The 27098-nt window shown below is 44.9% G+C and overlaps 1 protein-coding gene across 2 annotated transcripts in view; it reads left to right on the top strand.

Moving 5' to 3' along the window:
* Nucleotides 1-296: 296 nt before the first annotated feature.
* SLC25A47 (solute carrier family 25 member 47) overlaps nt 297-27098 on the top strand; it is a 116905-nt gene continuing 90103 nt past the window's right edge. Inside the window, exons 1-2 of one of the 2 annotated variants that reach the window (XM_085626361.1) lie at nt 297-506; nt 14542-14628. In XM_085626361.1, coding sequence (XP_085482487.1) covers nt 473-506; nt 14542-14628 — 121 coding nt within the window. In that variant the 5' untranslated portion in view covers nt 297-472. The remainder of the gene's footprint in view (nt 507-14541; nt 14629-27098) is intronic. The other variant, XM_085626362.1, reaches the window with a different exon arrangement.

The raw sequence follows: 27098 nt of genomic DNA, 5'->3' as shown, positions 1-27098 counted from the left end.
CCAAAAAAAAAAAAAGAGAAATAAACTGAGCCATTTAAACGAGTGAGGCAGTTCTCTCATGAATTTGTTTAGTTACTTTGCTTTAATCATCATTTTTAGTCTGATGTTGAGTTAGGCCTGCACCAGAAAGCTAACAATCAACCTCCCTCTCATTTTCAACTTCAACCCACTTGGCGGTTCCCTGACCTAAGGTGCACTGCACGGTGATAGGCGGGGTTTTGAGTAATCGTTGGGTTATTTATTCACAGTCTTTACAGCAGCGAACAGTACTTAACACGCTCTTTTGTGTTGTTTTTACAGTCCTGCAGGGTTTCAGTCACGTCGGATTGCTGAAGCCTGGAGTACAGTAAAGCAGGGCAGTCTGGGAGAGGCGCGCGGGGGAGGGCGCCACTTGTCATCTCTGACGGAGGATCTAATCCCCTGCAGCTGCAGCAGGACAGCAGTGTGAAGGACGGCGACTGCCCGGGTTTGAATGATGGCGGATTTTGTCGCGGGAGCTGTCGGAGGTAATAAAAGTCGTAGTCGTCTGTGTTTTTTAGTGCAAAATAACGGTAGACCTCGAGAGGGTGCAGTTGATAAATTACATTATTTTTACATTTTACTTTTTTTAAATTTCTCTATGTATTTCTTTTTTTTTAAGGGGGTGGTTTGTCAATGTCAGGATCCACGTTTTCAGGGACTTGACATCTAAAATTCCTCTGCTTACTATAGAAAAATCCTCGCGATGCCCACCTGTTCATCACTTAGTTATTTATGTATTTATTCATTCATATTTAAGTCGTTTTATTTACCACGGACTTCTGCTTGTGTTCTTGAAAAGCACCACCAGCAAAGTCAGGATGTTTAAAAACATGATGTTGAAATGCTGGCATGAGGCAAGCCAGCCAATATCAATATTGCTGGTACCCATTCAGTGATCCACTTTAAGGTTACAATTCAACCTTATTTAGGTAACATCAGTAGCATCGTAAAAGATATTGTAAGTGTTAACATTTTATTACATATGGGATAAAGTACCCCCTGCTACACATTATAAGGTTATTTCAAGTCACCAAGGACTTACATGACCAATTAGAAGAACACGGCTGAAGGCTAAGTTCTTCTATAAGGTCACGGAACTCCCAGGTGACTTGAAGCATCCTTTTAGTGTATGTCAGTGGGTATTTTATTCCTTATAATGCCTGGTCACACATTGCCAATCCCCATAAACTGCTTACATTTTTAGTGTTTTGCTCTTTTATGTTTATTACAGACTAGAAGAATAAAAGCAAAATTTCGGCACAGAGATATTAAATGCAACAAAATCAGTTTGTACTTATTTGCATAAAGACATTAGGATCAGTTTATTGTAAGCTGTGACTCAAATGGTGTAGAAACATGCAGAGATTCTGTCTTTCCATCAATGACCTATATCATGGGAAAAATAAACATTGCTATAAACATATCCTTTCCCAGATCATTTTTTGAGAAATTTATCAGAAAAAAAGGAAAAGCTAGTTACCCTTTTCCTTCTCTAAACTGCAGTTGTAACGACCAAGCCTCTCATCCTAGCTGCTTGCTCTGGCAGCAGGCATTGTGGCATCAGAACTGAACTGTAATAACTTATTACAGTTGAGCAGATACATCATTTCTTTCTGACAGGCGGCTAGAAACCTCACAAGTCGGCTGCAATAAGGAAATCAGGGACATGCTTTTATACAGGGATTGTTGGCTTCCATGTATTGTTGAAACATAGCTGTCAACTGTCCCCTTGTCATGGGAATGACTTTCCACCAGCCTCTGTATGTGCTGGAGTTTGTAGGCCTGGACTTGTCAAGGGTAATGAGAAAGAAAATGTTCCAGCCAACATAGTTTTATTGGCTACCAACCTAGCCTTGCTTGAACGTCACCCCCTTCACACGTGGCAAATTGAAAGCTGTGAAAGAATTCTAGAAAGTAATTTTGAAATGCTGCTCCTGATAAGTTTTGATTGTGAATTGTGCTATCTAAAAACAAAATGTAACTGTTACATTACTGTAACTCATTTTTCCTCCCTCGAGGCAGGGTGAAAGGTAAGTCTGTGTGCTCAATCAGTTAAGAGTATGTCCCACAGATTTCCTAATCTACAGAGTCAGACCATATAAAAAATGCACGTCTCCCACAATGTGAGATTTGACCTGGCTTGTGACAATATGACCCGGCTGCACTGTGCAGCAGGATAAGGTATGTCACAATTATTCTATTGAGCAGGGATTTATTTACAGGAGAACAAGCATTTCAATGTACTTTGTACTCTGCAAGTTGCTTAATGTCTTGCGTTTCACGAAGTAATTCGACATCAATTGCAAAATGCTTTTACGACACAGCCACTGGAGCTGTGCTGAGGTGTTGCTTAATGGCTTTTAAACCCAAAAGAATTGAGATGAACGAGCCCCTCTCCTGACACACAGGGCCAGCATTAAGACAGGTGGCGCCCTGTGCGACAATGTTTGTTGGCGACCCCTAATGGCCACCTCCGCCACGGATACCCTCTTTAACAGTACCCCTCAAGTCTCTATAACCACTGTCTGTCAGATTCGTTTAGTTTTATAGCACCACTGTAAGGTGTCAGAGCACTTTACATCACACACACATTGCACAGAGACAATCATATGTGTGTAAATCAGTGTATAGGAAATGTTACATCAAACAGGACTACAAGGTGTAGTGTAGGAGTGACGTGCCATCGATACTGTTAGACAGTATAGTTCAAGAGTCCTTATTCTGGAAAAGCACAAATTCAGAATTTAAAACATGACATCATTGTTAGGGATTCTCTTGAATAATAACAATTGTTTTCTACCCAAATAAACCCTTTGGGCAAGATTAGGATAATGAAAGACTGGGCAAAAAAATATAGGTCTAACATATACCTTGCAGTTTGCATGCAGCTCTTGGCTGACAGTTAATAGCTCAATGTTCTATAGTAGGATTTCGACTTATAAACGACAAGTAACAAAAGGAGCTCTCTTCCAGAAGCAGTAACCCACTGACCAATTATATGCACTTTGTTGTATGCATGGAACACGTTCTCAGCAGCAGGCATTTGAACGCTCTGCGCTACCTTAGGATGAGTCAAAACTTCCAGTAGGTAAATCTAAGGTCTCTTTTTAGGAAGACAATTAATAACCGGACTTATCTTGACATTTTAATTGATCCCTGAAAACTGCTGGAGGCCAGGAACGCGCCAGCAGGGGCTTACAAAATGATAATATACTTGCAAAAATGACACCCCCACCCCAAGTTTGTGCCCGGTGCGGTGGCACTGATCGCACCGCCCTAGAGCTGGCCCTGCTGACACACCTTTCGTTGACGGATTATGCCAGACATGGACTGTAAGCCTGTTGCGCCTCACCCCTATGGCCCCCTCCACGGTACTAGAGAAAGTGTTCTGGCAACTATGAAAAGCCCCAGTGCTCAGGTATACTGTATAGAGATATTAGTGTAGCCATCCATACTGCATACAACCTAAATTTAATCTGTGCCATGCTTCCAGGACACAATGTGGAAAAGTAAATGGGAGCAGGTGTACTGAACTCAGACTTGCCAAGTTGATCCATGCCAAATGTGAATAGCTATGCCAATCCCATTCACATTAAGGTGTGTGTGTGTGTGTGTGTGTGTGTGCGTGCGTGCGTGCGTGCGTGTGTGTGCGCGCGCTAATGTTTACAAAAAATAAAAGGACTTAAAATAATAATACATTCACTCAGACGTTATTGGGGTCAGTCTTCTTCAGCCACTGATGTGGTGTAATATCATTCACTTGTAGTAGAGCCAGGTCACAGACTAGCATCAGGCAATGAGACGTCCTTCTTCAGCCATGGCTTTGTTGCAACTGTCCTTCATGAGGTCTGGCATTGGCAGCCGCAGCCATCTGCCGGAGCTCCTGCCATCACCATAAGTAGTTAAGGAAACCACTGTAGAGAGGGGCTTTGGCTCTGCCCATGTATTGATTTTCAGCTTTGGGGCATTTGAGTGGACAGCAGCTGGGGAGCCCACCTATGAAGAAGTTCCATTGCTCATAACTGCTAAAAACGTTTAACGCAGACCCTGTGTCAAATACAGGAAGCGGTGTCTCTGCATGCTTTCACCCAGTAATAACAAGCATTGGCATAGCCAATAGATCTCACTTTTGGGACCTTATAAGTGTTCAGCCATGCAACAGTTGCATAACTAAATACTTATAAGGGATCACTGACGATATATCGAGAAGAAGAATATCGAATTGCCAAAATATCGAAGGAAAAATATAGAATGCCAAAATATCAAAGCCCTATCTCCAAAAAGGTAAGTACAAAAATAAAGAATCCTAAATATCGTTGTAAAACATATAGTTAGTCACAATATCGAATTTTTTTAAATGTCTTAAAATTAATGTAAAATTAATGAAATAAAACATATAATTAACTGAAACATACTTAAAAATACTTAAATTACTTTAAAATTAATAAATAATTAATGTAATAAAAAATAATAATAATACATATATATTAACGTAATATATATTAAAAAATGCAATATTTTTTGCGTAGGATAGCGGGCAGGTAAAATTTACTATTACCACTCCAGTAAGTGCATTAGTAGGGAAAACGTTGGATAGCGGGAGGGTAAAAATTACTATTCCCACTCCAGAGAGTGCAACGGTAGGGAAAGCGTTGGATAGCGGGAGGGTAAAAATTAGTATTCCCACTCCAGACAGTGTAATAATAGGAAAAGCATTGGATAGCGTAGGGGTAAAAAATAATATTCACACTCCAGAGAGTGCAACAGTAGGGAAAGCGTTGGATAGCGGGAGGGTACAATTTACTATTCCCACTCCAGTGAGTTCAACAGTAGGGAAAGCATTGGATAGCGTAGGGGTAAAAATTACTATTCCCACTCCAAAGAGTGCAACAGTAGGGAAAGCGTTGGATAGAGTAGGGCTAAAAATTACTATTCCCACTCCAGAGAGTGCAACAGTAGGGAAAGCGTTGGATAGCGTAGCGGTAAAAATTACTATTCCCACTTCAGAGAGTGCAACAGTAGGGAAAGCGTTGGATAGCGAGAGGGCAAAATTTACTATTCCCACTCCAGTGAGTGCAACAGTAGGGAAAACGTCAGATGGCGTAGGGGTAAAAATTACTATTCCCACTCCAAAGAGTGCAACAGTAGGGAAAGTGTTGGATAGAGTAGGGCTAAAAATTACTATTCCCACTCCAGAGAGTGCAACAGTAGGGAAAGCGTTGGATAGCGTAGGGGTAAAAATTACTATTCCCACTCCAAAGAGTGCAACAGTAGAGAAAGCGTTGGATAGCGTAGGGGTAAAAATTACTATTCCCACTCCAGTGAGTGCAACAGTAGGGAAAGTGTTGGATAGAGTAGGGCTAAAAATTACTATTCCCACTCCAGAGAGTGCAACAGTAGGGAAAGCGTTGGATAGCGTAGGGGTAAAAATTACTATTCCCACTCCAAAGAGTGCAACAGTAGAGAAAGCGTTGGATAGCGTAGGGGTAAAAATTACTATTCCCACTCCAGTGAGTGCAACTGTAAGGTAAGCGTTGCATAGCGTAGGGGTAAAAATTACTATTCCCACTCCAAAGAGTGCAACAGTAGGGAAAGCGTTGGATAGCGTAGGGGTATAAATTACTATTCCCACTCCAAAGAGTGCAACAGTAGGGAAAGCGTTGGATAGTGTAGGGGTAAAAATTACTATTCCCACTCCAGAGAGTGCAACAGTAGGGAAAGCGTTGGATAGCGGGAGGGTAAAATTTACTATTCCCACTCCAGTGAGTGCAACTCTATGGTAAGCGTTGGATACCGTAGGGGTAAAAATTATTATTCCCACTCCAGTGAGTGCAATAGTAGGGTAAGCGTTGGATAGCGTAGGGGTAAAAATTACTATTCCCACTCCAGTGAGTGCAATAGTAGGGAAAATAATAATTTATTATTTTATTAAAAATAAATAAATTATTAATACCAAATGAAAATATTAAAAATAATTACCAATCACACAATATTTAATAATTAATTTATTATAAATACCAATGTTTTTTTTTATTAATAACCTATTAATAATTAACTAACAGCCAATTCATTTTTAATACCAAAAATTATTAAATAAAATTAATACCAATTAATATTTAATTAAAAATAAATTAATTAGCAATATACAAAAATTATTTCAATAATTAATTATTTACAATTAAATTAATTCCCACCATATTCCCCTATAAACCCACAACCCGCTACAAATAATAAATTAATACAATTAACATAATCATCAATTAAACAATTAATACTAATGAATTACCAATTAATACTAATTATTTACCAATTAATAATTAATCAACAACCAATTAATTTTCAATACCAATTAATAATTACCTAATAACAATTAAATTACTTCCCACCCTATTCCCCTATAAACCCACAACCCGCTACAGAAGTAAAACGCAAAATTAAATTAAAAATAATTAATAATTCCTAAAAATTCTTATTTAATGTACTATAATTAAATTACTTCCCACCCTAATCCCCTATAAACCCACAACCCGCTACGGAATTAAATTACAAAAAAATTAAATAACATACAATTCATTACTTTAAAAAAATTTCAAACATGCATTCCAAAATGTATTCATACTTTTAACACATATACTAGCACTTAAAACACTATAAAAAAATTCGATATTTTTAACAACTATATTATGACTGTCGATATTACTTACTTCTCTATTATTTAAATCGATATTTTATTTCTTACCTGATTTTCAATGTTCTTCACCACTATATTTTGGCAATTCGATATTCTGTCCATTCTATATTAAAAACTCGATATTCTGTCCTATCGATATTTTGAATTCGATATTAAGTCTGTTTACCACTTATAAGGTCCCAAAAGCTATGCCAATGCTTGTTTCTGTTTATTACTGCTCTGTAGTAATGGCGGCACCCATGCTTTAGCTTAAACATCTTAAGCTAAAGTTGGGTGCCGAGATTGCTTCAAAAGTAAAGAATTGTCTATTTCTTTACTTTTGAAGCAATCTCAGCACCCAACTTTAGCCTAAGATGTTTAAGCTAAAGCACGGGTGCCACCATTACTACATAGAAGCAATAAACAGAAAAAAAAAAAAAGAACTGGCTCACGGAGAACATCAAAGCGGCCGCGAAAGTAAAAGTGATCGCGATCAAACATCAAAGCAGCCGTGCGACCGCGAAAGTGAGGCACTCGCGCCTGCACACATGCACTGTAGCTCTAGGCTGGCCATGGTAGCACTCTTTTGAGCCCTCACAAAAAGTCTCGCCAGACCAACGCATGCGGTGGGTCAGGTGAGACCTAAAAACAGTAGGAGAGTGTTTTTGTCTGACAAATTCAATAAGAAGCAATGTTACACTGTGAACTGTCTGGCAAATGCAATAGGAATGGGTTTTGCATTGTGAACGCTTTCACGAATGTAATAGGAACGTGTTTTTGCTTTGTAAATTGCCTGAAAATTACAACAGGAAGGAACTTTGCGCTGTGAACTCCATTCCATTCCACAAACACAATAAGAAGGGGTTTTACATGTTTTTAACACCGAGAGACCATCTAGGGTTCTAGTTCAGAAGGTCAGGCCTTCATAGTGTACATTGATAGTTTTTAGTACTTTAGTTGTGTGTGAATTAAAGTATGTATACGTTTTCTTAAGTAAACTAAAACTCTGACTGGACATTCATCTATTAAGAGTTATTTCTTATTTGTGGAGTTCTGAGTTTCTCTCCCACAGTCCACATCCCCTCCATGAGAAAGCATTAGGTTGCTCTGCCTCGCACAGCCGAGGCCCAGATGCTAAATGAGTGCACATGGTGCCCAGTTTGGGTGCAAGAGTTAAACGGTCCCAGAATTTTGTCTCCACCCCTTTATAAATCTTCTTTAGAAGGATTTGATTGGACAGTAGCTGTGTTAGCCTGCCTATCAAGTAACACTATTAGTCATATATGCAACTGACTTTTGTTAGCTCAGAGCCAAGGTAAATCCAGTAGGACAAGGCTTTGCACTGTGTCAGTTAGTGACAAATGTAATAGGAAAGGCGTTTCTCCTGTGATCTCTGATAAATGCATTCGGCAGGGGTTTTACATTATGAGCTCTCTGGCAAATCCAATAGGAAACTATTTTACAATGTGAACTCTCTCATGAACAAAAAAACCCAAAGGTCTATTCAACTGCTACTAGTCTTTAAAAAGTCAAAAATAAAGAGACTACGAATCACCAGCTAATATCAGAGGATTACTAGAAAAAGAATGAGAGAACCCTTCTGAATGGTTGGAATCCCATCAAACACAGGAACTTGATCAGACTTATCATCTGGGTTTCCATCCTTCCATCCACATGCCCTCTTGATCATAGAGGGATCAATCAGTGGAATTCGTCAGGAAGGGGGTCTAGAAATGAGACCTAGGAAAAATTACAGATGTATATGGACTCCGAAAAGTCCTATCTCGTAGTGTTAAGTGGGAAGAAGTGCAGTGCAATGTGAGTGTGTGAATATAAAACAGGATGTATAGCAGAACAAAGTATTTTTATTATGGTGTCTGATATACTCCTAGATTAAAAACAGTGCATCGAGGCAGTTTCATAAATCACTGCCTGTTTATGTGGTCGACATGTTTCAGCTTTGGGGACAATTAGTCCCCAGCTTTCATCAGGACCTGTTTATAAATTTGCAACTGCATATATATTGTGCAGAAAAGGTGCAGCTAATCTAAAAAAGCAAATTATATGGAAATGTTTAAAGAGAATTGAAATCAATACAACCTCACATTGTATTGGTGATTCGTAGTCTCTTTATTTTTTACTTTTTTAAGACTAGTAGCAGTTGAATAGACCTTTGTTTTTTTTTGTTTAATACAATTATTGAGCTTGGGGACTGAACACTCATTAGGTCTTTAATTCCCTTAGACCCTACACTTTAGTGTTAGTAATTTTTTTTAACTCTCTCATAAATACAATAGGGGGAGTTTTACGTTGTGAACTATGAGAAATGCAATAGGAAGTGGTTTTAAATTGTGAACTTTGTGACACACACTCTAGGAAGCGGATTTACATTGTTCAGTACTGGGAGATCTTCTTACACAGCTTTGTAATTCAGGAAGGGCTTCAAAGATCTTTATTCCATTGTGTGTATTTGTAATCTTAAACTTAGTATATAATTGTGTTTGATTTAAAACAATTTTATAGGTAGAATCCCTGGCAAAATGTTGATGTTGCAGGTATTATTGTGTGTTTTGTTAATCCTGCAATTCCAATGCATGCCACCTCTCCGAATGAGGCTTGGACTCCTCTGCTATTTGTTAAAGGAATGTACTTGTTGCTCAGTTTGGGGCCAGGAGTAAGGTGACGCCCATGCATTTGACTCCACCCCTTTGTTGATCTTCTTTGCAGACATTTGATGGGCTACTGTTGTATTAACCCACCTATGAAGTAGTTCCACTGCTCAATACTGATAGAGACATTGTTAACACACTCCACATGTCAAATAAAGTCGGAAGAGGCTTTACATGATGTAAACTCATGACAGTGCAATATTAAGGGCTTTTACTTCGTAAACCTTCTGACACACACACACAAAAGGAATGAGTTTAACATTGTGAACTCTCTGATAAATCTAATGGGAAGTTTTGTTTTTTACGCGACTTACAATAGGAAGTGTTCAATTTGGGTCCAACAGTAGGGTGACCATGGACACTTGATAAAAAAGGCTCCAATTGTTACAATTGGAGCCCAGTAATGTTAGATTTCCTTGCAATCCTCCCGAACCAGTTCCCGCTTTCCTACTTGAACTGCAGTGGAGGTGCGCGTTTACCGCACACGGTCCAAGAAGAAACCGGCCCTTCCACTGTCCATCTCTATCTCATTGCTGTAGCACTGTAAGCTCCAATAGCTGCAGTGCCGGTTGCCACTGAAAAATAGCAATAATGCATCATGCTATGCATTCAAGCATCGGCGAGACTGGTACACTGCTGCATAATGTCCTGTGGATTCCCTATTCCTAAAATGGCTGCCTCCTCAGAAGGTAATGATGCTGTGACAAATGCAGCGCAGTTCTAAAAAAGGGGAGTGATTCTATCAAGGACCATAGAGGCTGGAATCGGTTTAGGCAAAGCAGTGGGCTGCTGGGTGGTGCATGCTGTAATAAACTAACGGCTGGACCACTTTGCTGTGCTCCTTGCCTCTCTCCCGGTGATGATGGTGTTTTATATTGTTTCGACCAGCTAGGCTTCCCCCAGAGCAGCCAACCTCCACTTCAGAGAGTGATTACGGCGGTGAGTGGGACCTATGCAGCACTATGCTGATTTATCCAGGGTGTCAATGCCACACTCGTTGGTGCATTGCAAGTATGTGCTCCTTGGCCGATGCACCTTACAGTGACCCTGCCTGGTGGCAAACTAGCTGCTCCATGGACCTGCCTATTATGAGTTATTTGCTGCAGCTGCAGACCCCAGGAGCATGCATGCATGAAGCGGAGGTGGAGTGGAATCAGAGTTGAACCACTGGGACTGGCGTAAGCCGGGGAGAGTAGCTGCTAGAAATTGCAGCGGAGCAGTTTGTCCGAGGCTGAAGCCAGAGTCCCAGAAGGGGGCTACAGTGTCTTTGAGCACTCTGCTTACTGATTTACTACATGCATACGTGACGTGGGTGCCTGAGATGTGTGTTATGGAGTGGGGGGGCTAGTGGGGTGTTTGGGTGAAGGCGACCTGATAGTTACTTTGCACAAGGGTTTTCACAATGAAATAAATTGACAGCTTCGGTCATTAATGCGCCTCAGACTTTGGGATGCCTCATTAGGGAAAGCAGACATTTAAGGATCACAAGCGGATGAAGATTTCTCTACTTGCTGGGTCTGGTGGCTCAGTGGGCCTACTCAACCTTTCATCCATTTGAGGTCGATAACATGAGTTGGGTAACAATAAACATCTGTTATTCGGCGCCAAGATGCCTATGAGCGAATGTGCTCTTTACAAATACTTATGTTATGTTATGTCGCATAGGAACGACTCCTTCAGCATGGTTCCAAGAGTACAGCGTGTCCCTCATTAATAAGTACCCAGTGTACCTTCAGCTATGCCCTCAACGAAAACACGAGGAGAGCTGTTATAGCTCTACTGTTGAATAAGCAAGACACTATGAACAATGACAAAACCCTCACACCACTCACATTGTAGCTGTCTTGCACCACTGACAGCACTTCCTTCACACACTACTCTCAAAACTCTCAGAGACTAGTAGTCACACTATACAGCTAGCCTTCACACCCCGAACAGAGTAGCAACTACTACAGTGACACTACTGACAGCACTTACACAAGCAGCCTCACACTACAGGCATCATTTTCAGACCACTCATAGAGTAGCAGTCAGACTCTGCCAACAGCACTTACATAGTAGCCTTTTTTGCACTGAACTCTCACGCCTTCCACACTAACAAAAGCACTGTCACACCCCTCGTAAACTAGCAGCAAAGCCAATAGGTGTGGTTTATATCTGAAATTGCCTCTTCATTGATTGATGATAATGCGCAGGTGGTATTGTGAATGGAAGAATGGTGAAAGCAGAAATGAGCCAACAGGTGCATGAGTGCAAGGATGAGTGTCTGTATGGAGGATGAGCAGTTGATTGCATGGGTGACTTAATTGCTCTATGAGTGGAAGCATGTGGGCGCTTTCAGTTGTAATTTAGACTTGTTGGCTTTTCTCTTTGCATTCTGGTATTTGCAGTTCTGGTTTCTCAATTGTGGCTGCAAAACTAGCCATAGATGAATGCTAAAAGAAACAGTGTAACTGGGTGTCCTACTCACAGCCGATTTAGGGCAACTTGAGGTCTGTGGCATGCAGGTGCACTTCAGGGAAGGTACAGGACTACAGGCATGTTGCACATGAACCCACAATGCTCCAGCCACATTTTTTTTTACATACATTACATACATTCCATCTTGTTAGAACAGGACATTTGGAGATTTGTAAAAAAAAATCAGGGGAATGTATTTTCCCAATTCACTTATTTTGAAGCAGAGGCAATTTTAGGTGGGAGACAGCTAAAATAAACCAATGTTTGCCTTCATAAATCGGGAACCCTTCGGAATAGGGTCTGGTGGCATGTATCCACATTGCATGGGAAGAGACAATGGCAGCATGCTTCTGCTCATCCTTGTTGAGCTGGTCACATGAAGATGATTCATTTCGTTTAAGCTTACTGTAAATCCCATGCACACACTAATCCCCCTGACGTTGGAAACGAGGTTCTGCGAATCTCGGCCGGCCTTCCTCAAACATGAACGTGGCGCACCGGCTGCTCGTCGCCCAGTCACGGGGCAGCGCTGGCCGTGTTTGTGCTGAGTTTATTTAAAGCACATTATTGCTCAATGTGATTAGGGGTCAAAAAGTAGTTTGTTGTGTCAGTGCTTAAGAGATTTCGTTTATTCTCTGCCATATGACTGCCGAGGAACAGCCCTGTCTGGCACTGAGTGAGGTAATACTCCCCGTGCATGTGTTAAATGCCTGACAGGTGACCGGGCATGCTGATGTATGTGAATTGATGGTAAAACAAAAATTGAGAAACCACATTAGAGGAAACCAAACCATGGAAAACCCATTTTAAATAAAGACAATTTTAAGGAAATATAAATAATCCAAAAATAAAGGAAATAGCATTCAAAAACGCACATTTGGATGACGATTAGGAGTAGTGAGGATTTTTTGGGTTCAGGGATGGGTGATGTTTAGGGGTGATGAGGCGTTTTTAGGGTGCAGGGATGAATGGAGTTTAGTGGGTGGTGAGGGTTTTGTAGGAGACGGGAATGGGTTGAGTTTAAGGTAGTGAAGGGTTTTTAGGGTTCAAGAATGAGTAAAGTTTAGGTGTGGTGACGGTTTTGTGGGGTTCAGCGATGGGTGGTGTAGAGGGCTGTTGGGGTTTTTAAGTCTCGCCTGACCCAGCGCTTGCGCTGGTCTGGCCGAGACTTTAAGTGAGGGCTTCAAAAAATGCTACCGCCGGCTACAGCTTGCAGTGCATGTGTGCGGGCGAATGCTTGAGCAGAGGCGCCATATGGCGTGATTACTGCTGCGCGCGCACCACTCACGCACATGCACTGCAAGCTGTGGCCGTCATCGCGATCACTTTCGCTTTCAGAGTGATCGCGATGACTTTCGCTTTTACGGCTACGCGGCGTTACTTTTACTGCCGCGCGGCCAATGCTTGTCATGCCTTCTCTTCGGTGCAGTATGTTATTCCGCAGCAATAGCTCTCTGTTCTCATGTTGGCTATGTTACGCCATACCTGCCAGTTCTCTGAAAAAGTTATTCATTCTAAACATCCAGTTCTGGAGAGTCAGAAATGTAGTCACTACCAAAGCAGCAGTTTACAAAAGCTGTGGTGTCAGGAAGAAGTGCTTCCAGCTGGTCCAGCCGAGCTTGCCTGGATCATAAATATTATTTAAGCGAGTTACCAGTGAACAGGCATCCTCCTTCATATTGTCATAAAACTCAAAAAGCAAAGTAGGTCCCTATTCCCTAAGTGCGCATTTAGCGAGCTGCTGCTCACGCTCACTATTCTTGTGTGCTTTCATTTAGTGGTATTTATTGGCGCAAAATGCAGGCATGGGCATGAGGGGGCATTTTGGCACTATGTATATCGTTAAATGCAGAATTACTCTTTTCGTATAATTCTGCGTCATCTTGCTGAATTTTTGGGTAATTGCCCATGATTACGCTACAAGGAATTACATGAGTTACACCCCCTCCCTGCTGCAACCCAGACCTTCGGAGCCATGACATGGAGTTGAGGCTTGAGTTTAACTTTATACTAACTTGGGATGAAACATCGCGAGAGGGAGCTGCTGTAGGTGTGTTAAGCTTCAAGGCTGATTATTGTGGTTAGACCTTGAATTTGCTTCACTGCCTATGTGAAGTGAGTATTTGCCTTATTTGGCGTTCAGTGCTTGGACGAGGGGTTGCTGTTTTCCTGAGCCTTCGGATTTTAGTTTGGAAAAAACATGATGGAGAACACAGATCGACTCCTCTACCAATTTACTACCATTCACTTTAAACAAATGAAGGGGCATGGAAAAGTTAACATATTTCAAATTGTTTAATATGTATGTAAGATAATGCCATTCACCCAGAAAGGGTTTTTCCACAGTGAACCATGATAACTCGCTTTACTACTCCCCCTTCCAAAAAAAAGTAAACTTGCAGGAAACTGTGTTGTAAAGAGCATATTCTAGCAGAGCGGGTGTTTACCGCTTTGAAGGCACCCGCAGCCTTTTCAGGATTACCCGAGTGCAGAGTTCATGGCACCCTTCGTCGTCCACGAGTAGGTTTAGTCGCATTATGAACGGGTGGCACCTTGAGGGGGTCATGAAACTAAGTAGCAGTGTGCGCTTATGTATTTACCGTTGCCGCTGCCATGACGTTGGGCGAAGTAGATGCATAAATCACTGGTTGAAACAACTTACCTTGGATTTTCCTGTTGCTATGCTACACTGTATCCATGCCAATTTTCTTTTTCTTTTAGTTTGTTGTTCTTGCCTCCAGTTCACCCGAGGTACTGACGTCATCAGTGATACCCCCCGTGCACTGCTTGAGTTCGTTTGGATCATCTGTAAGGCTTTCGCAGATCACTTGTTTTCAGAACAATTATTTGACATTTACTTATTTATATTGAAGATGAAAACCGTTTTAGAACATACCTAAGGTATGTTATGTATGCAGCCTACAACGACGCCTTATGCAGTTATGGCATCAGTGACGAAAGTGATTGGCATTACCTTGTGTGTGTACCCTTTTCATGGGTGAGGGTACTTAAGGAAGGAAGGGGCAGGTGACTCATTGTTTGAAAGCTCCAGTGAAAACTGCTATTAATATGGGAATCCTGCAGCTCTCTCATTCCATTCCTAATTTCTGTGCCTATTGTACCACTCAACAGGAGTTCGTCTGGTGGCAATGCACTTTTTTTTAGTTTTTTTTTCTTCACCTAGAATTAAAAAAATCATGCGAGATCTCCATTCCCATATACTGCTATTTTTTACACCCCGCGTAGCACACTGACTGAAGCCGGTTGTGCCACTAACTGTATTTTGACAACATTGGGTGTGAAAAGTCTGTGGATGAATACCCATATAGGTAAGGTGTCTGTGGTCCTCCATTTCTTGCGGATGACCACAACACTGAACCCTGAGTGTACCCTTGTTTCCACCATTGACCCTGAACTCATGGCGGTGGAATGCTTAAATAACTTGTGAATTTTCCATAGTCATAATTTCTGTAAACAAATATAAATGCCAATACATTCCGAGATTCAAAATCTGCAATTTGTGACTCATGTTGCTTTTTTTTGCACAGCTAAGTTGCTCTTGGGTGTGCGGTAAATGTTGCTGCCCCATCTACTTGTGCATATACAAGACTTCTGCTATTAGATTAGTAATATGAGAACTGTTGGTCATGAAAAGCCGCTCTTCTTCCTTTGCAGAACGGGCTGATGGTTTAGTTATTTAGCCCTAAAGCGCCCTGCAAATTTCACAAAAAATACCAAACTTTGGTGTACAAATCCTGTTCACTATTTGAAAAATTACAGGGTTTGCAACTTCAAAATGGCTTTTAGGTGTGTACTGAACCCATCTTACAAGACAAGAAAGCCTTTCTGATTCACAAAATGGGTTTAACAACACATGCCAATCGCAGTTAGGATGGGGTGTGAAAGGGGTTCCTTATTAGAGATTCAGTATGACATGAATCAATGGTTTATGACTGCAGTGGTCATCACAAACCATTGATTAGTCACTGGCACCTCGAAGGAGGTGGTAAGTGATTCGCATTGTGAATGTTGTGTCGTGTGACCTCGGATGGAGTTAAAGCGGTTGGAAGGGTGGAGGAACAAGCAGGAGACCACTGCCTTATTCCACCAAAGTTGTCCCAAATGTGTCTAAATCTATGCATTTTGATGACAGGTTTTATGTCTCGCCTGACCCAGCGCATGCGTTGGTCTGTTAGGTCTCGCCTGACCCAGCGCATGCGCTGGTCTGGCGAGACTTTTAGTGAGGGCTCAAAAAATGCTACCATGGCCAGCCTAGAGCTACAGTGCATGTGCGTGGGCGCGCGCTTAGGAGCAGAGGCACCATATGGCAAACCTCATCATGCTCATTAAGCACCCGCGATCACTTTCACTTTTGCCCGCGATCACTTTTGCGGCGCCCCTTTGATGTTCTCGTTCAAAGAACATCAAACATCAGAGAACATGTTGTTGTGTTAATGCTTTGCTGCGCCCGTTTGACTTAGAATGTGCTTTCTCTTTCCAAAACTCGATGTTTGTGTTCCTTTATTTTGATATGCTTTTAGTATTACTGTCACACCCACAGCACAACAACACACACAACCACACAACCACACAAACACATACACACAACCACACACACACAACCACACACACAACCACACACACAACCGCACCCACACACATACACACAACCACACACACACACAACCACACACACACACACACAACAACCACACAACCACACACACACACACACACAACCACACACACAACCACACACACAACCACAACCACACACACAACCACACACACAACCACACACACAACCACACAACCAGACCCACAACCATACACACAACCACACACACAACCCCTACCACACACACAAACAACCACACCCAACCACACACACAACCACACACCCACACACACAACCACACACAACTACACACACCACACACACACATACACACAACCACACACACACACACAACCACAACCACACACACACAACCACAACCACACACACAACCACACACACAACCCCACACACAACCACATGCACAACCACACAACCAGACCCACAACCACACACACACACAACCACACACAAACACACAACCACACACACAACCACACACCCACACACACAACCACACACAACCACACACACAACCACACACACACAACCACACCCACAACTACACACACACACAACTACACACACACACACACAACCACACAACCACACACACAACCCCTACCACACACACAAACAACCACACACAACCACACACACAACCACACACCCATACACACAACCACACACACAACCACACACACACACAACCACAACCACACCCAACCACAACCACACCCACAACCACACACACAACCACACAAACACACACACAACCACACACACAACCACACACACAACTACACACACATCCACACACACAACCACACACACAACCACACACAACCACACACCACACACACAACCACACACACACAACCACACACAACCACAACCATACCCACAACCACACACAACCACACACACAACCATACACACAACCACCCACACACACAACCATGACCACACCCAACCACACAACCATACCCACAACCACACACACAAATCCACAACCCCACACACACAACCACACATACACATACAACCACAACCACACACACAACCATACACACACACACAACCACACACACACAACCACAACCACACACACAACCACAACCACACACAGCCACACACAACCACACACACAACCACACACACACAACCACACACACACACACAACCACTCACAACCACACACACACACACAACCACACACACAACCACACACACAACCATACCCAGCCACACACACAACCACACACACACAACCACACACAACCACAACCATACCCACAACCACAACCACACACACACAACCACACCCACAACCACAACCACCCACACACACAACCATGACCACACCCAACCACACAACCACAACCACACACACAACCACACACACAACCACACACACAACCACACACACAACCACACACACACAAACACACACACACACACAACCACACATACAGCCACACACACACAACCACACACATAACCACACACACACACACACACAACCACACACACACACAACCACACACACAACTACACACACAACCACACCCAACCACACCCAACCACACATCCACACACACACCCACAACTGCACCCACAAACTACCACAACCACCCACACAACCAAACACACAACCACACACCCACAACCACACACAACCACAACCATACACACAACCACACACACACACAACCACACACACAACTGCACACAACTGCACACACACAACCACACACACAACACACACAGCCACACACACAACCACACAACCACACACACACACACGCACACAACCACACACACAACCACACACACAACCACACACACAACCACACACACACACACACACAACCACACACACAACCACACACAACCACACACACAACCACACACACAACCACACATACAACCACACACAACCACACCCACAACCACACACACAAGCACACACACACAACCACACACACACACAACCACACACACAACCACACACAACCACACACACAACCACACACACAACCACACACACACAACCACACACAGACAACCACACATACAACCACACACACAACCACACACACACACACACACACACAATCACACCCAACCACACCCAACCACATATCCACACACCCACCCACCACACCTGCACCCACACACAACCACAACCACACACACAACCACACACACAACCACACACAACCACAACCACACACACAACCACACACAGAACCACAGCCACACACACAACCACACATACAACCACACACACACAATCACACACACACACACAACCACACACACACACAACCACAACTACACACACAACCACAACTACACACAAGCACAACCACACACACAACCACACACACACACACAACCACACACACAACCACACACACAACCACACACACACACAACCACACACACAACCACCCACACAACCACACAACCAACCACTCACACAACCACACACACCACACACACACCACACACACAACCACACACACAACCACACCCACGCAACCACACACACAACCACACACACATAACCACACACACAACCACACACACACAACCACACACAACCACACATCCACACACACATCCACAACCGCACCCACACCCGCACCCGCACCCACAACCGCACCCACACCCACAACCACACCCACAACCACACACACACCCACAACCACACCCACAACCACACACACAACCACACACACAACCACACACACACACAACCACACACACACAACCACACACACACAACCACACACAGACACAACCACACACATACAACCTCACACACATACACAACCACACACACAACCACACCAAGCATTGGCATAGCCAATAGGTCTCACCTTTGGGACCTTATAAGTGTTTAGCCACGCAACAGTTGATGTGGTTGCACCAAGGATATTGTGCTGCATACCTAAATATTTAGAAGGTCCCAAAAGCGAGACCTATTGGCTATGCCAATGCTTGTTTAGGTTTTACGGATGGGTGGCATTTAGGGCTGGTGAGTATTTTTAACGTTCAGAGATGGGTAGAGTTTTGGGGTGGTGAAGGGTTTTTAGTATATGGGAATGGGTGGCATTTAGGGTTGTGTGCGGTTTTAAGTGTTTAGGGGCAGGTGGAGTTTATATGTAAAAAGGGTTTTTAGGGTTTAGGGATGCAGGAGTTTAGGGGTGGTGAGGGGCTTTAGGGGTCATGAATGGGTGTTTTTCAGGGGTTGTGAGGGATTTTTTTTAAAGGTTCTGGGATGAGTTGAACGCAGGGGTGGAGCGGGTTTTTAAGGGATTAGAGCTAGATGGTGTTTAGGCATAGAAAGTAGTTCATAGGGCTCAGAAACAGGTGGAGTTTAGCAGTAGTAAGGGGGTTTTAGGTGAAGAGATAGGTAGAGTTTAGGACTAGAACTGGCTTTAAGGTTGTAGGGATGGATGTACTTTAGGGGTCAGAAATGGGTGTTGTTTATGCATGGGGAGGCATTTTTAGGGGACAGAGATGTATAGTGTTTAGGGACAGTAAGGGATCAGCGAATTGAAGGCATCCAAAGTAATTGCTCAACGATGTAAAAGATATCGATCTGAAATAATGTCCTCTTACATAAATGTTTGAAATACATACTTTCAAGAAAAATGTTTCTGAAAGTATGACCTGCGACCATTTCATTTACACCTAAAAAAATAACTATGCAGAAACCAATTTTGAAAAATAAGACTTTCTATGAATTGGTTTCTATGAAATGGTAAATGCCATTGATCCTGAAAATTTCCATGAAACCATTTAGATAACATGATTTCTCAGTAACGGTATTCCATTGAATTATTTTTTCTTTGAAATCAGATACAACCCTTTTGAGCACGTGGGCTGCAGTGATCCCTCGGTGTCTCTGCCTGCGTGGTCTAATGCCCTTCAGCTGTTGAGCAATGTTGACACTGTTAAATCAGCACTTATTTCGTATCTCTATAAATATTTGCTTTCAGCCATGCCCAGATGTTCTAATTAACAGCTCAGGGTGAAAATTGCTGCACATACAAATGATGGATGGAATGTTGAACAAATAAAACATTCACCCTCAGTCAAGAGATCTGGGTTAAATCCATTGTTCATTTGTTCACCATACCACCCCAGTTTGTACCCAGACATATGCAAATCAGTCTTGACCCTGCTCCTCATGGGAACAGTCCTGCCCGAACTGCCAAGCCAGGTCCTGTCTGGACTGGAAACATGCATCCAGGGACTGGTTTCAGGGTGTCACCCTTTATCAGCCAGGCTAGCTGGAATCCAGTGGCACAGCGAGCAAAGGACCCAAGTCTGGGCATAACCATCCCAGTTAGAGCGAAAAATACTTTTTTCTTGGTTGTGGCTGCTGTCATAGAATTTTTTTTATTTCTGGCACAAGACATTGCATATTCTGCAGAAAAATGACACAAAAGCAGGTCTACGCCTCACCCAGCTGTGGTTAGGTGAGAAGGTATAGCACCTAGCTGCTCTTATGAGAATTCCTACTTGCATAGGTGAGGACCAGAAACATGGCACAAAACTTTATGGAGTTGTAATGTCTGCTTCTACAATGTATTATTTTTCTTGCATGAAGTATTGCTTTTCATGTTACATTGGTCTTCCCACATCTCCTTGGTCTTCCCACCTCTCTCCTTACTACGCTTCAGTCTTGTCTAAATTCCTGTATCCCACTCACCTATCCTCAATAAAATACACTCTCACATGAAAACAACAAGCATATGCAAGATAGTTTAAAAGAACAGAAGCAGAAAATAGAAAACATGCTGTCACATAAAGGTGCTGGACATGTATTTGCAATATTCAATAAATAAAGGAAACTTAGCAGTGGAGGCCATCTTGGAATGGTATTATGTACAATGTAGTATTGCTCTAGTAATTCATAATGGGCGGTGCTTCGAAAATATAGCAACCACCTTGGAACTGTAAAATATTGATGCACTATGGGTAGTACTATTTCAAGATGGTTACCTAATTTAAAAGCTGTGGTCTCATAGGGTATGGCTAACTGAAGATAAAATCTGCGGCAAACAAGAGCCCCTTTGTCACTGCATGGGGAGTTGGTGGATGCTACAAAACAGAAAGAACAAATAAAATAAAAAGAGCCATTGGGTAAAATGGCTCACCTGTTCTCCAAAGCTATATGTTATAATTGGTGTAAATCGAATGACAATGACACTCAAATACACCAGTTACTGAAGAGGGATGACCACAAAGCTCCTCTATGTATTGGCAGACCTGTATTTGTTCTGACTATTTTTACTACATGAGACAGAAATACAGCTAATGCTGTCATGCCTGATTTAAAAAATATGTTACTACACATACAGATAAAACCTGCATACAATTTCATATATGTACACAATTATAGTTGGAAGAATATTATTCTTTCTAAGAGGCTCTAGTGAGGATTCTAGGAGTGCACATGTCAACCTCGGTTTGTCAGAGAGCATAACAAAAACGAAGACCCTTGCCTACCATAGTAATCTGTGAGTTTGCACGGAACACAATACCTATCTTCAGGCTTTACCACAGTGTTATAACAACCCATAGTTAAAAAAAAAAACATTTAATTAAAGTTTTATGTTGGGTCTATGAAAATGAGATATTACAATACAAGACAACTTAGTAACCATACAACAAGGCGCTGTTCTTCCAACATATCCGCCACTCACCCCCAACAAACTGCAAGTCCTATGTGCATACAAGGAGGGTGGTCCCCAGAATCAGTGGCAGTATCAGTGCCAGTGTTTCAGACCATCGTAGTTTTGAATTTCTGTATCTAGTGCAGTCATGCGATTATCAGAGCGTGCAATGGCGACCCCCCTATAGTTTGCCCATCTTTGCCATATTTTTTAGGACATCCCGAGCCTCATACACAGGTTTTTCTATATACAGGCACCAGTCTAGAGCCTTCCACTCCACAATTGGGGGCGGTGTGTTATCCTTCAAGTATTGAATGATTTCTCTTTTGGCCACTATCAGACCCAGCCATAGGAGGGTGGTTATTTACTGGTCGTCCTCGAACTCTGATGATATGTGCAGGATGATCAGTTTAGAGTTTCGTTGTATGGGTTGCTCCAGTACTCAGCCCAGACAGGCAAGAATTTGAATATAGTATGTCTGTATTTCACCACACTCCCACACTGTGTGCAAGAAAGTGACTTCTGACACCAGACATCCAAGGCATGAGGGGGAGTTGACAGCACACATGGTCCAGAGTTTGTGTCGTGTGAGGTATTCTCAGGGAAGGTATTTCAGCTGAATGACTTACAGCCGGGATGTGATTGCTGAACATCTTGAGGACGCCCTTGCCTCAGTCCAGTCCTCATAAGCTAAGGCCCTTATGTCTCGTTCCCAGGCTGTGCGCAATGTAGCAAATTAATTGGGCATGTGGTGTATTAAGGATAGGTAGACTTCGGTAATCATACGTGTTTCTAATTCCCCCAGGAGTAATTTGGCCGCAAGACGTTTATATTCAGGGTATTCTTCTAACATGTGCATATGTGGCTGTTGGGGTGACGCAACTGGAGTTATCTGTAAAACTGACTGTGGTGTAAGTGAAATTCACCCTGAAGGGCGGAAGATGATTTCAACATGGCACCCTCCATGACTTCTCGATGGGTCGATATCCTTATTGCATCCCATTTAGAGAAGCCCTCCTGCAGTATCACCTGGTTCAGTGTTGGTTCCTACCCATAGTGGAGTCAGTGCTGTGAGTTTCCGTTTCCGACCCATCATTGCTAGCGCATCCTCCCTGATCAGCAGCACCACTCTCATCGCCGAAGGAAGTGGTTTCCACCAATAATTATTAGTGGGGAGGCAAGATAATAGGATTCAATGTCAGCTGCTGTGATTCCATCATCATTGGAGGAATTAAAGCATTTAAATAAGGCTATGCTGGGGAAGCCGCTGGTCCATAGACAGCTGTGCAGTATGACTTGTACTTTCTGAAAAAAATGGCGCAGTAGAGAGTATGTTTTTGTTTGTAAGTGGTATAAGAACCGGGAAGGCAAACCATTTTAAATATGATTGAGCGTCCACTGAGAGACAGAGGGAGGGCCGACCAAGTTTTGACGTCCGCATTCAGCATGTCCAGAAGTGGTTGGATCTTTATCCCCCACGCCACAGCAGGTTCAGGCACAACATGTACTCCCTGTGAGACCGGCCTCACGGCGTAGGCCCTCCCGATCATCCAGCCAACCTGCAACCACCCCCAAGACACGGCATATCCGACTCCGGCCGCCCCAGCCACACAGACCCGAGGGCCGGCCAGAGCCCCCGCCAGACTCGACACCCTACCACGCATGTCTGACCAAGGGAGCGGGAACCCCCCGAGCCAGACCGAGAGGCGCCAGCCCAGTCACACCTCGGATCACCTTCTCCCGGGAGGGCTCGATCGGCCACCAGGCCCCTGTGGCGCAGGCGCCTCGCCTGCCGAGCGTCTGGGGTCCCTCCCAGACCCACCTGAAAAGACCAAAGGAGCGAGCGGCAGGAAATCCCGCCGAACCCCCTCAGTCACCAAGGCCCCTCTCTGCGAGGACTCCGGACTTCAAAGGGCATGGGGAGTATAATAAGGGGTGCCGGAGGGACGAATGGAAGAGAAGACCTGGAACCATCGGAGCCCTGCTGACGCTGTCGCGGCTCCCGAACACCGAACCACCTAGGCCTGCTGAGTGACTCGCGGCCTCCAACCGTTGAACCATCTGAGCCCTGCTGACGCGGCCGCGGCTCCCGAACTCCGAACCACCTGTGCCTGCTGAGTGACTCGCGGCCCTCGACCATTGCACCACCTGAGCCCTGCTGACGAGGTCGCGGCTCCCGAACTCTGAACTACCTGTGCCTGCTGAGTGACTCGCGGCTCTCCCCTCAAGGAAGATTGGCAAGAGATTGCCAAGAGAAACAACACCCTCCAGCTCGAGGATTGTGAGCTGTCCGCAGGGTACTTTGCAGAGACACTATATTCAAAGACTGTCCCGCTACTCCCATTCCCCTACCACCGATTTGTAGTCTCTTGTGGCACTGATGTACTACTTGCAACTTGGATCATAAAGATCCCTTGAACCCTTCGATAAAAGAACCTATTGTCTTATGAAGAAACACGTGTGGTGTCCCTCTGTTCGTAGTGTAAGCTCAGGGTGTGCGTGCCTGGTTCGGCCTACTTGGGAGAGGTGGGTCAAAGGGGTGGGCAAGACGTGTATCGAACCCCTCTCCGGCAAACGCCTTTCCAACATTTGGTGGCAGACGACGGGATCCGAGCCGACACCGAAAGAGAGCGGGCAGTGAACGACTGACGCACTACCAAACAGAGATGGAAGGAGAAACCTCCCTGGGTGCCGCAGGTACCGAAATGAGCTTGACGTTCCGAGAGGATCAATTGGACTATTATACGCATAGAGAATTAAAACAATTTTGCAAAGACCTTGGAATCGCTACCACCGGATTAAGCACAAAGGAAGACTTCCAGAAAGTATTGAAGACCTGGGTCGAGACAGGGGCGTCCCCGACCCAAACAGAAGGAGATTCCGCCCATGAACCACGAAGCATCCCGGTGAGAAACAGCGGGCCAGAGGGGAACCTGTCCCCCGAGGAACTAGCAGACCGAGAGAGAGGCCGCAACCACGAACTTGAACTGGCCAAGCTGAAAATCGAGGGAGAAATAAAACTGGCCGAGAAAAAGTTAGCCGTCGAGCAGTTATGGCTACAAGGGGAACTCGAGGAAAAGAGACGCCAAAGAGAGCACGAAGAAAAGAAACTCCAGCTGGAACATGAACGCAGCCTAAAAGAGATCGAGTTAAGGGCTAAAAGTGAAGAGTCACGACCCTCCGGGAATCTACCATCCGCTTCCACCGTGGAAGCCAAAGTCCACATCCCCAAGGATGTGGTAAAGGAGTATTACAAAAACGACGATATCCAGCAGTGGTTTAAGGCCTACGAAGTCGCCATGACCTCTCACCGAGTCCCGCAGAAGGATTGGGGGGCTGGGCTATGGGGCCGGTTCTTAAGCGAAGGAAGAGATACCCTGCTGGATCTGCCCTCCACGGTCATGAACTCCTACAGCCACATGAAAGAAGCCCTCGTGGGCCGATATGGACTCACCCCCGAAATGTACCGGCAACGGTTCCGAGATTGCAAAAAGATACCGGGCACCACATGGGTAGAATACGTGAACTTTTACAGCCGGGCCTTGGACGGGTGGGTCAAGGGCAGCAAGGTCTCCACCTTCGAGGAGCTGTTTGATCTGATAGCCTGGGAACATTTAGCGGCCAATTGCTTTGTAGAACTGCGCCAACATCTCCTGGACAGTAAACTCACCGACCCTCGAAAGCTGGCCGCCGAGGCTGACCGTTGGGTGAACACCGGGCCAACCGAGGCCCCGTGGGAGACTACGGTCGCCACAGTCAAGGACCCCCCCGCCAGAGGGGGGGAGGAAACCAAGGCCGACCGAGAGACTTCCAAGGGGGGCCCCGCACAGCCCTCCCAACAGCCCACCGGCGGCAGGTCCAGCCCCGTCCCCAGCCAGCACCGGAACCCCGGGGCGACTAGGGCCCCGAACCAGGACCACCTGCTTCCGCTGCCAACAGCCCGGACACTACGCCAATGACCCCCAGTGTCCCCTGTATCAACGACCCGCAACGACCAACCCTCCGGCCCGGCAGATGGCCTCCGTGGCCCTGGGGGAAGAGATAGAGGACTCCGAAGAGTGGGAACCAGCTGCCATGGCCCTGGTCTCCCTTGGGGATCGAGAAATGGTCCCCGGAACACCCTTGCCCGCCAACACGAAGAAGTACCGACAGCAGGTGACCATCAACGGCCACCGAGTCGAGGGCCTCCGCGATACCGGGGCGAGTGTCACCGCGGTCCACCGCAACCTAATCTCTGAAGACCAGATCCTACCCGATGCCCTCTGTCCGGTCATATCCTCCGACAATTCCGAGAGCCTCTGCCAGATGGCTCTGGTGCCTTTCGAGTGGGGAGGAGTCTCCGGAGAATTGAAGGTAGCCGTCCGAACATCCCAGCCCGTAGACTGCCTCCTGGGCAACGACCTTGAGAGTTCCCCGTGGGGGCAAGTAGAACGAAGAGCCCATCTCGAGATGATGGGCCTACCCGAATGGGTCTGCGCCACCACGCGCTCCATGACCGCGCGATTGCCTCTCTCCGAGGGCGTCGAGGCTCTCCCACTGAACACTGTCCCCGAGAAACGGGACACCCTACCAGAGACGGACAGCCCTCCTCCGGAAGGAGAAGAAGACACTAACCCGGGCGAGGGGTCGGAACCTTCCGCCCCTGAGGCACTGACTGAGCTCGGAGAACTCCCCGAGATGGCCCAGTGGCGCTGTGAGGGAGGTCCCTCCCGTGAAGAGTTCTGCCAAGAACAGGCCACCTGCCCTTCCCTCGTGGGACTCGAACAGCAAGCCGAAGCCCAGACCGCCGGTGACCGGTCCGGAACCCACTGGGTATATTGGGACAATGGCCTCCTATACAGCGAACAAAAGTCAGCCGAGCTAGGCACAGCCCGAGTACTGGTAGTACCCCTGCGCTTCCGAAGCCTCCTCCTGGGCCTTGCCCACGATGTACCCTTGGCAGGACACTTAGGCCAAGACAAAAC

This window comes from Triturus cristatus, chromosome 9, assembly GCF_964204655.1.
Source record: "Triturus cristatus chromosome 9, aTriCri1.1, whole genome shotgun sequence".
Lineage (NCBI taxonomy): Eukaryota > Metazoa > Chordata > Amphibia > Caudata > Salamandridae > Triturus > Triturus cristatus.
This window is presented reverse-complemented; position numbering and strand designations above follow the sequence as displayed.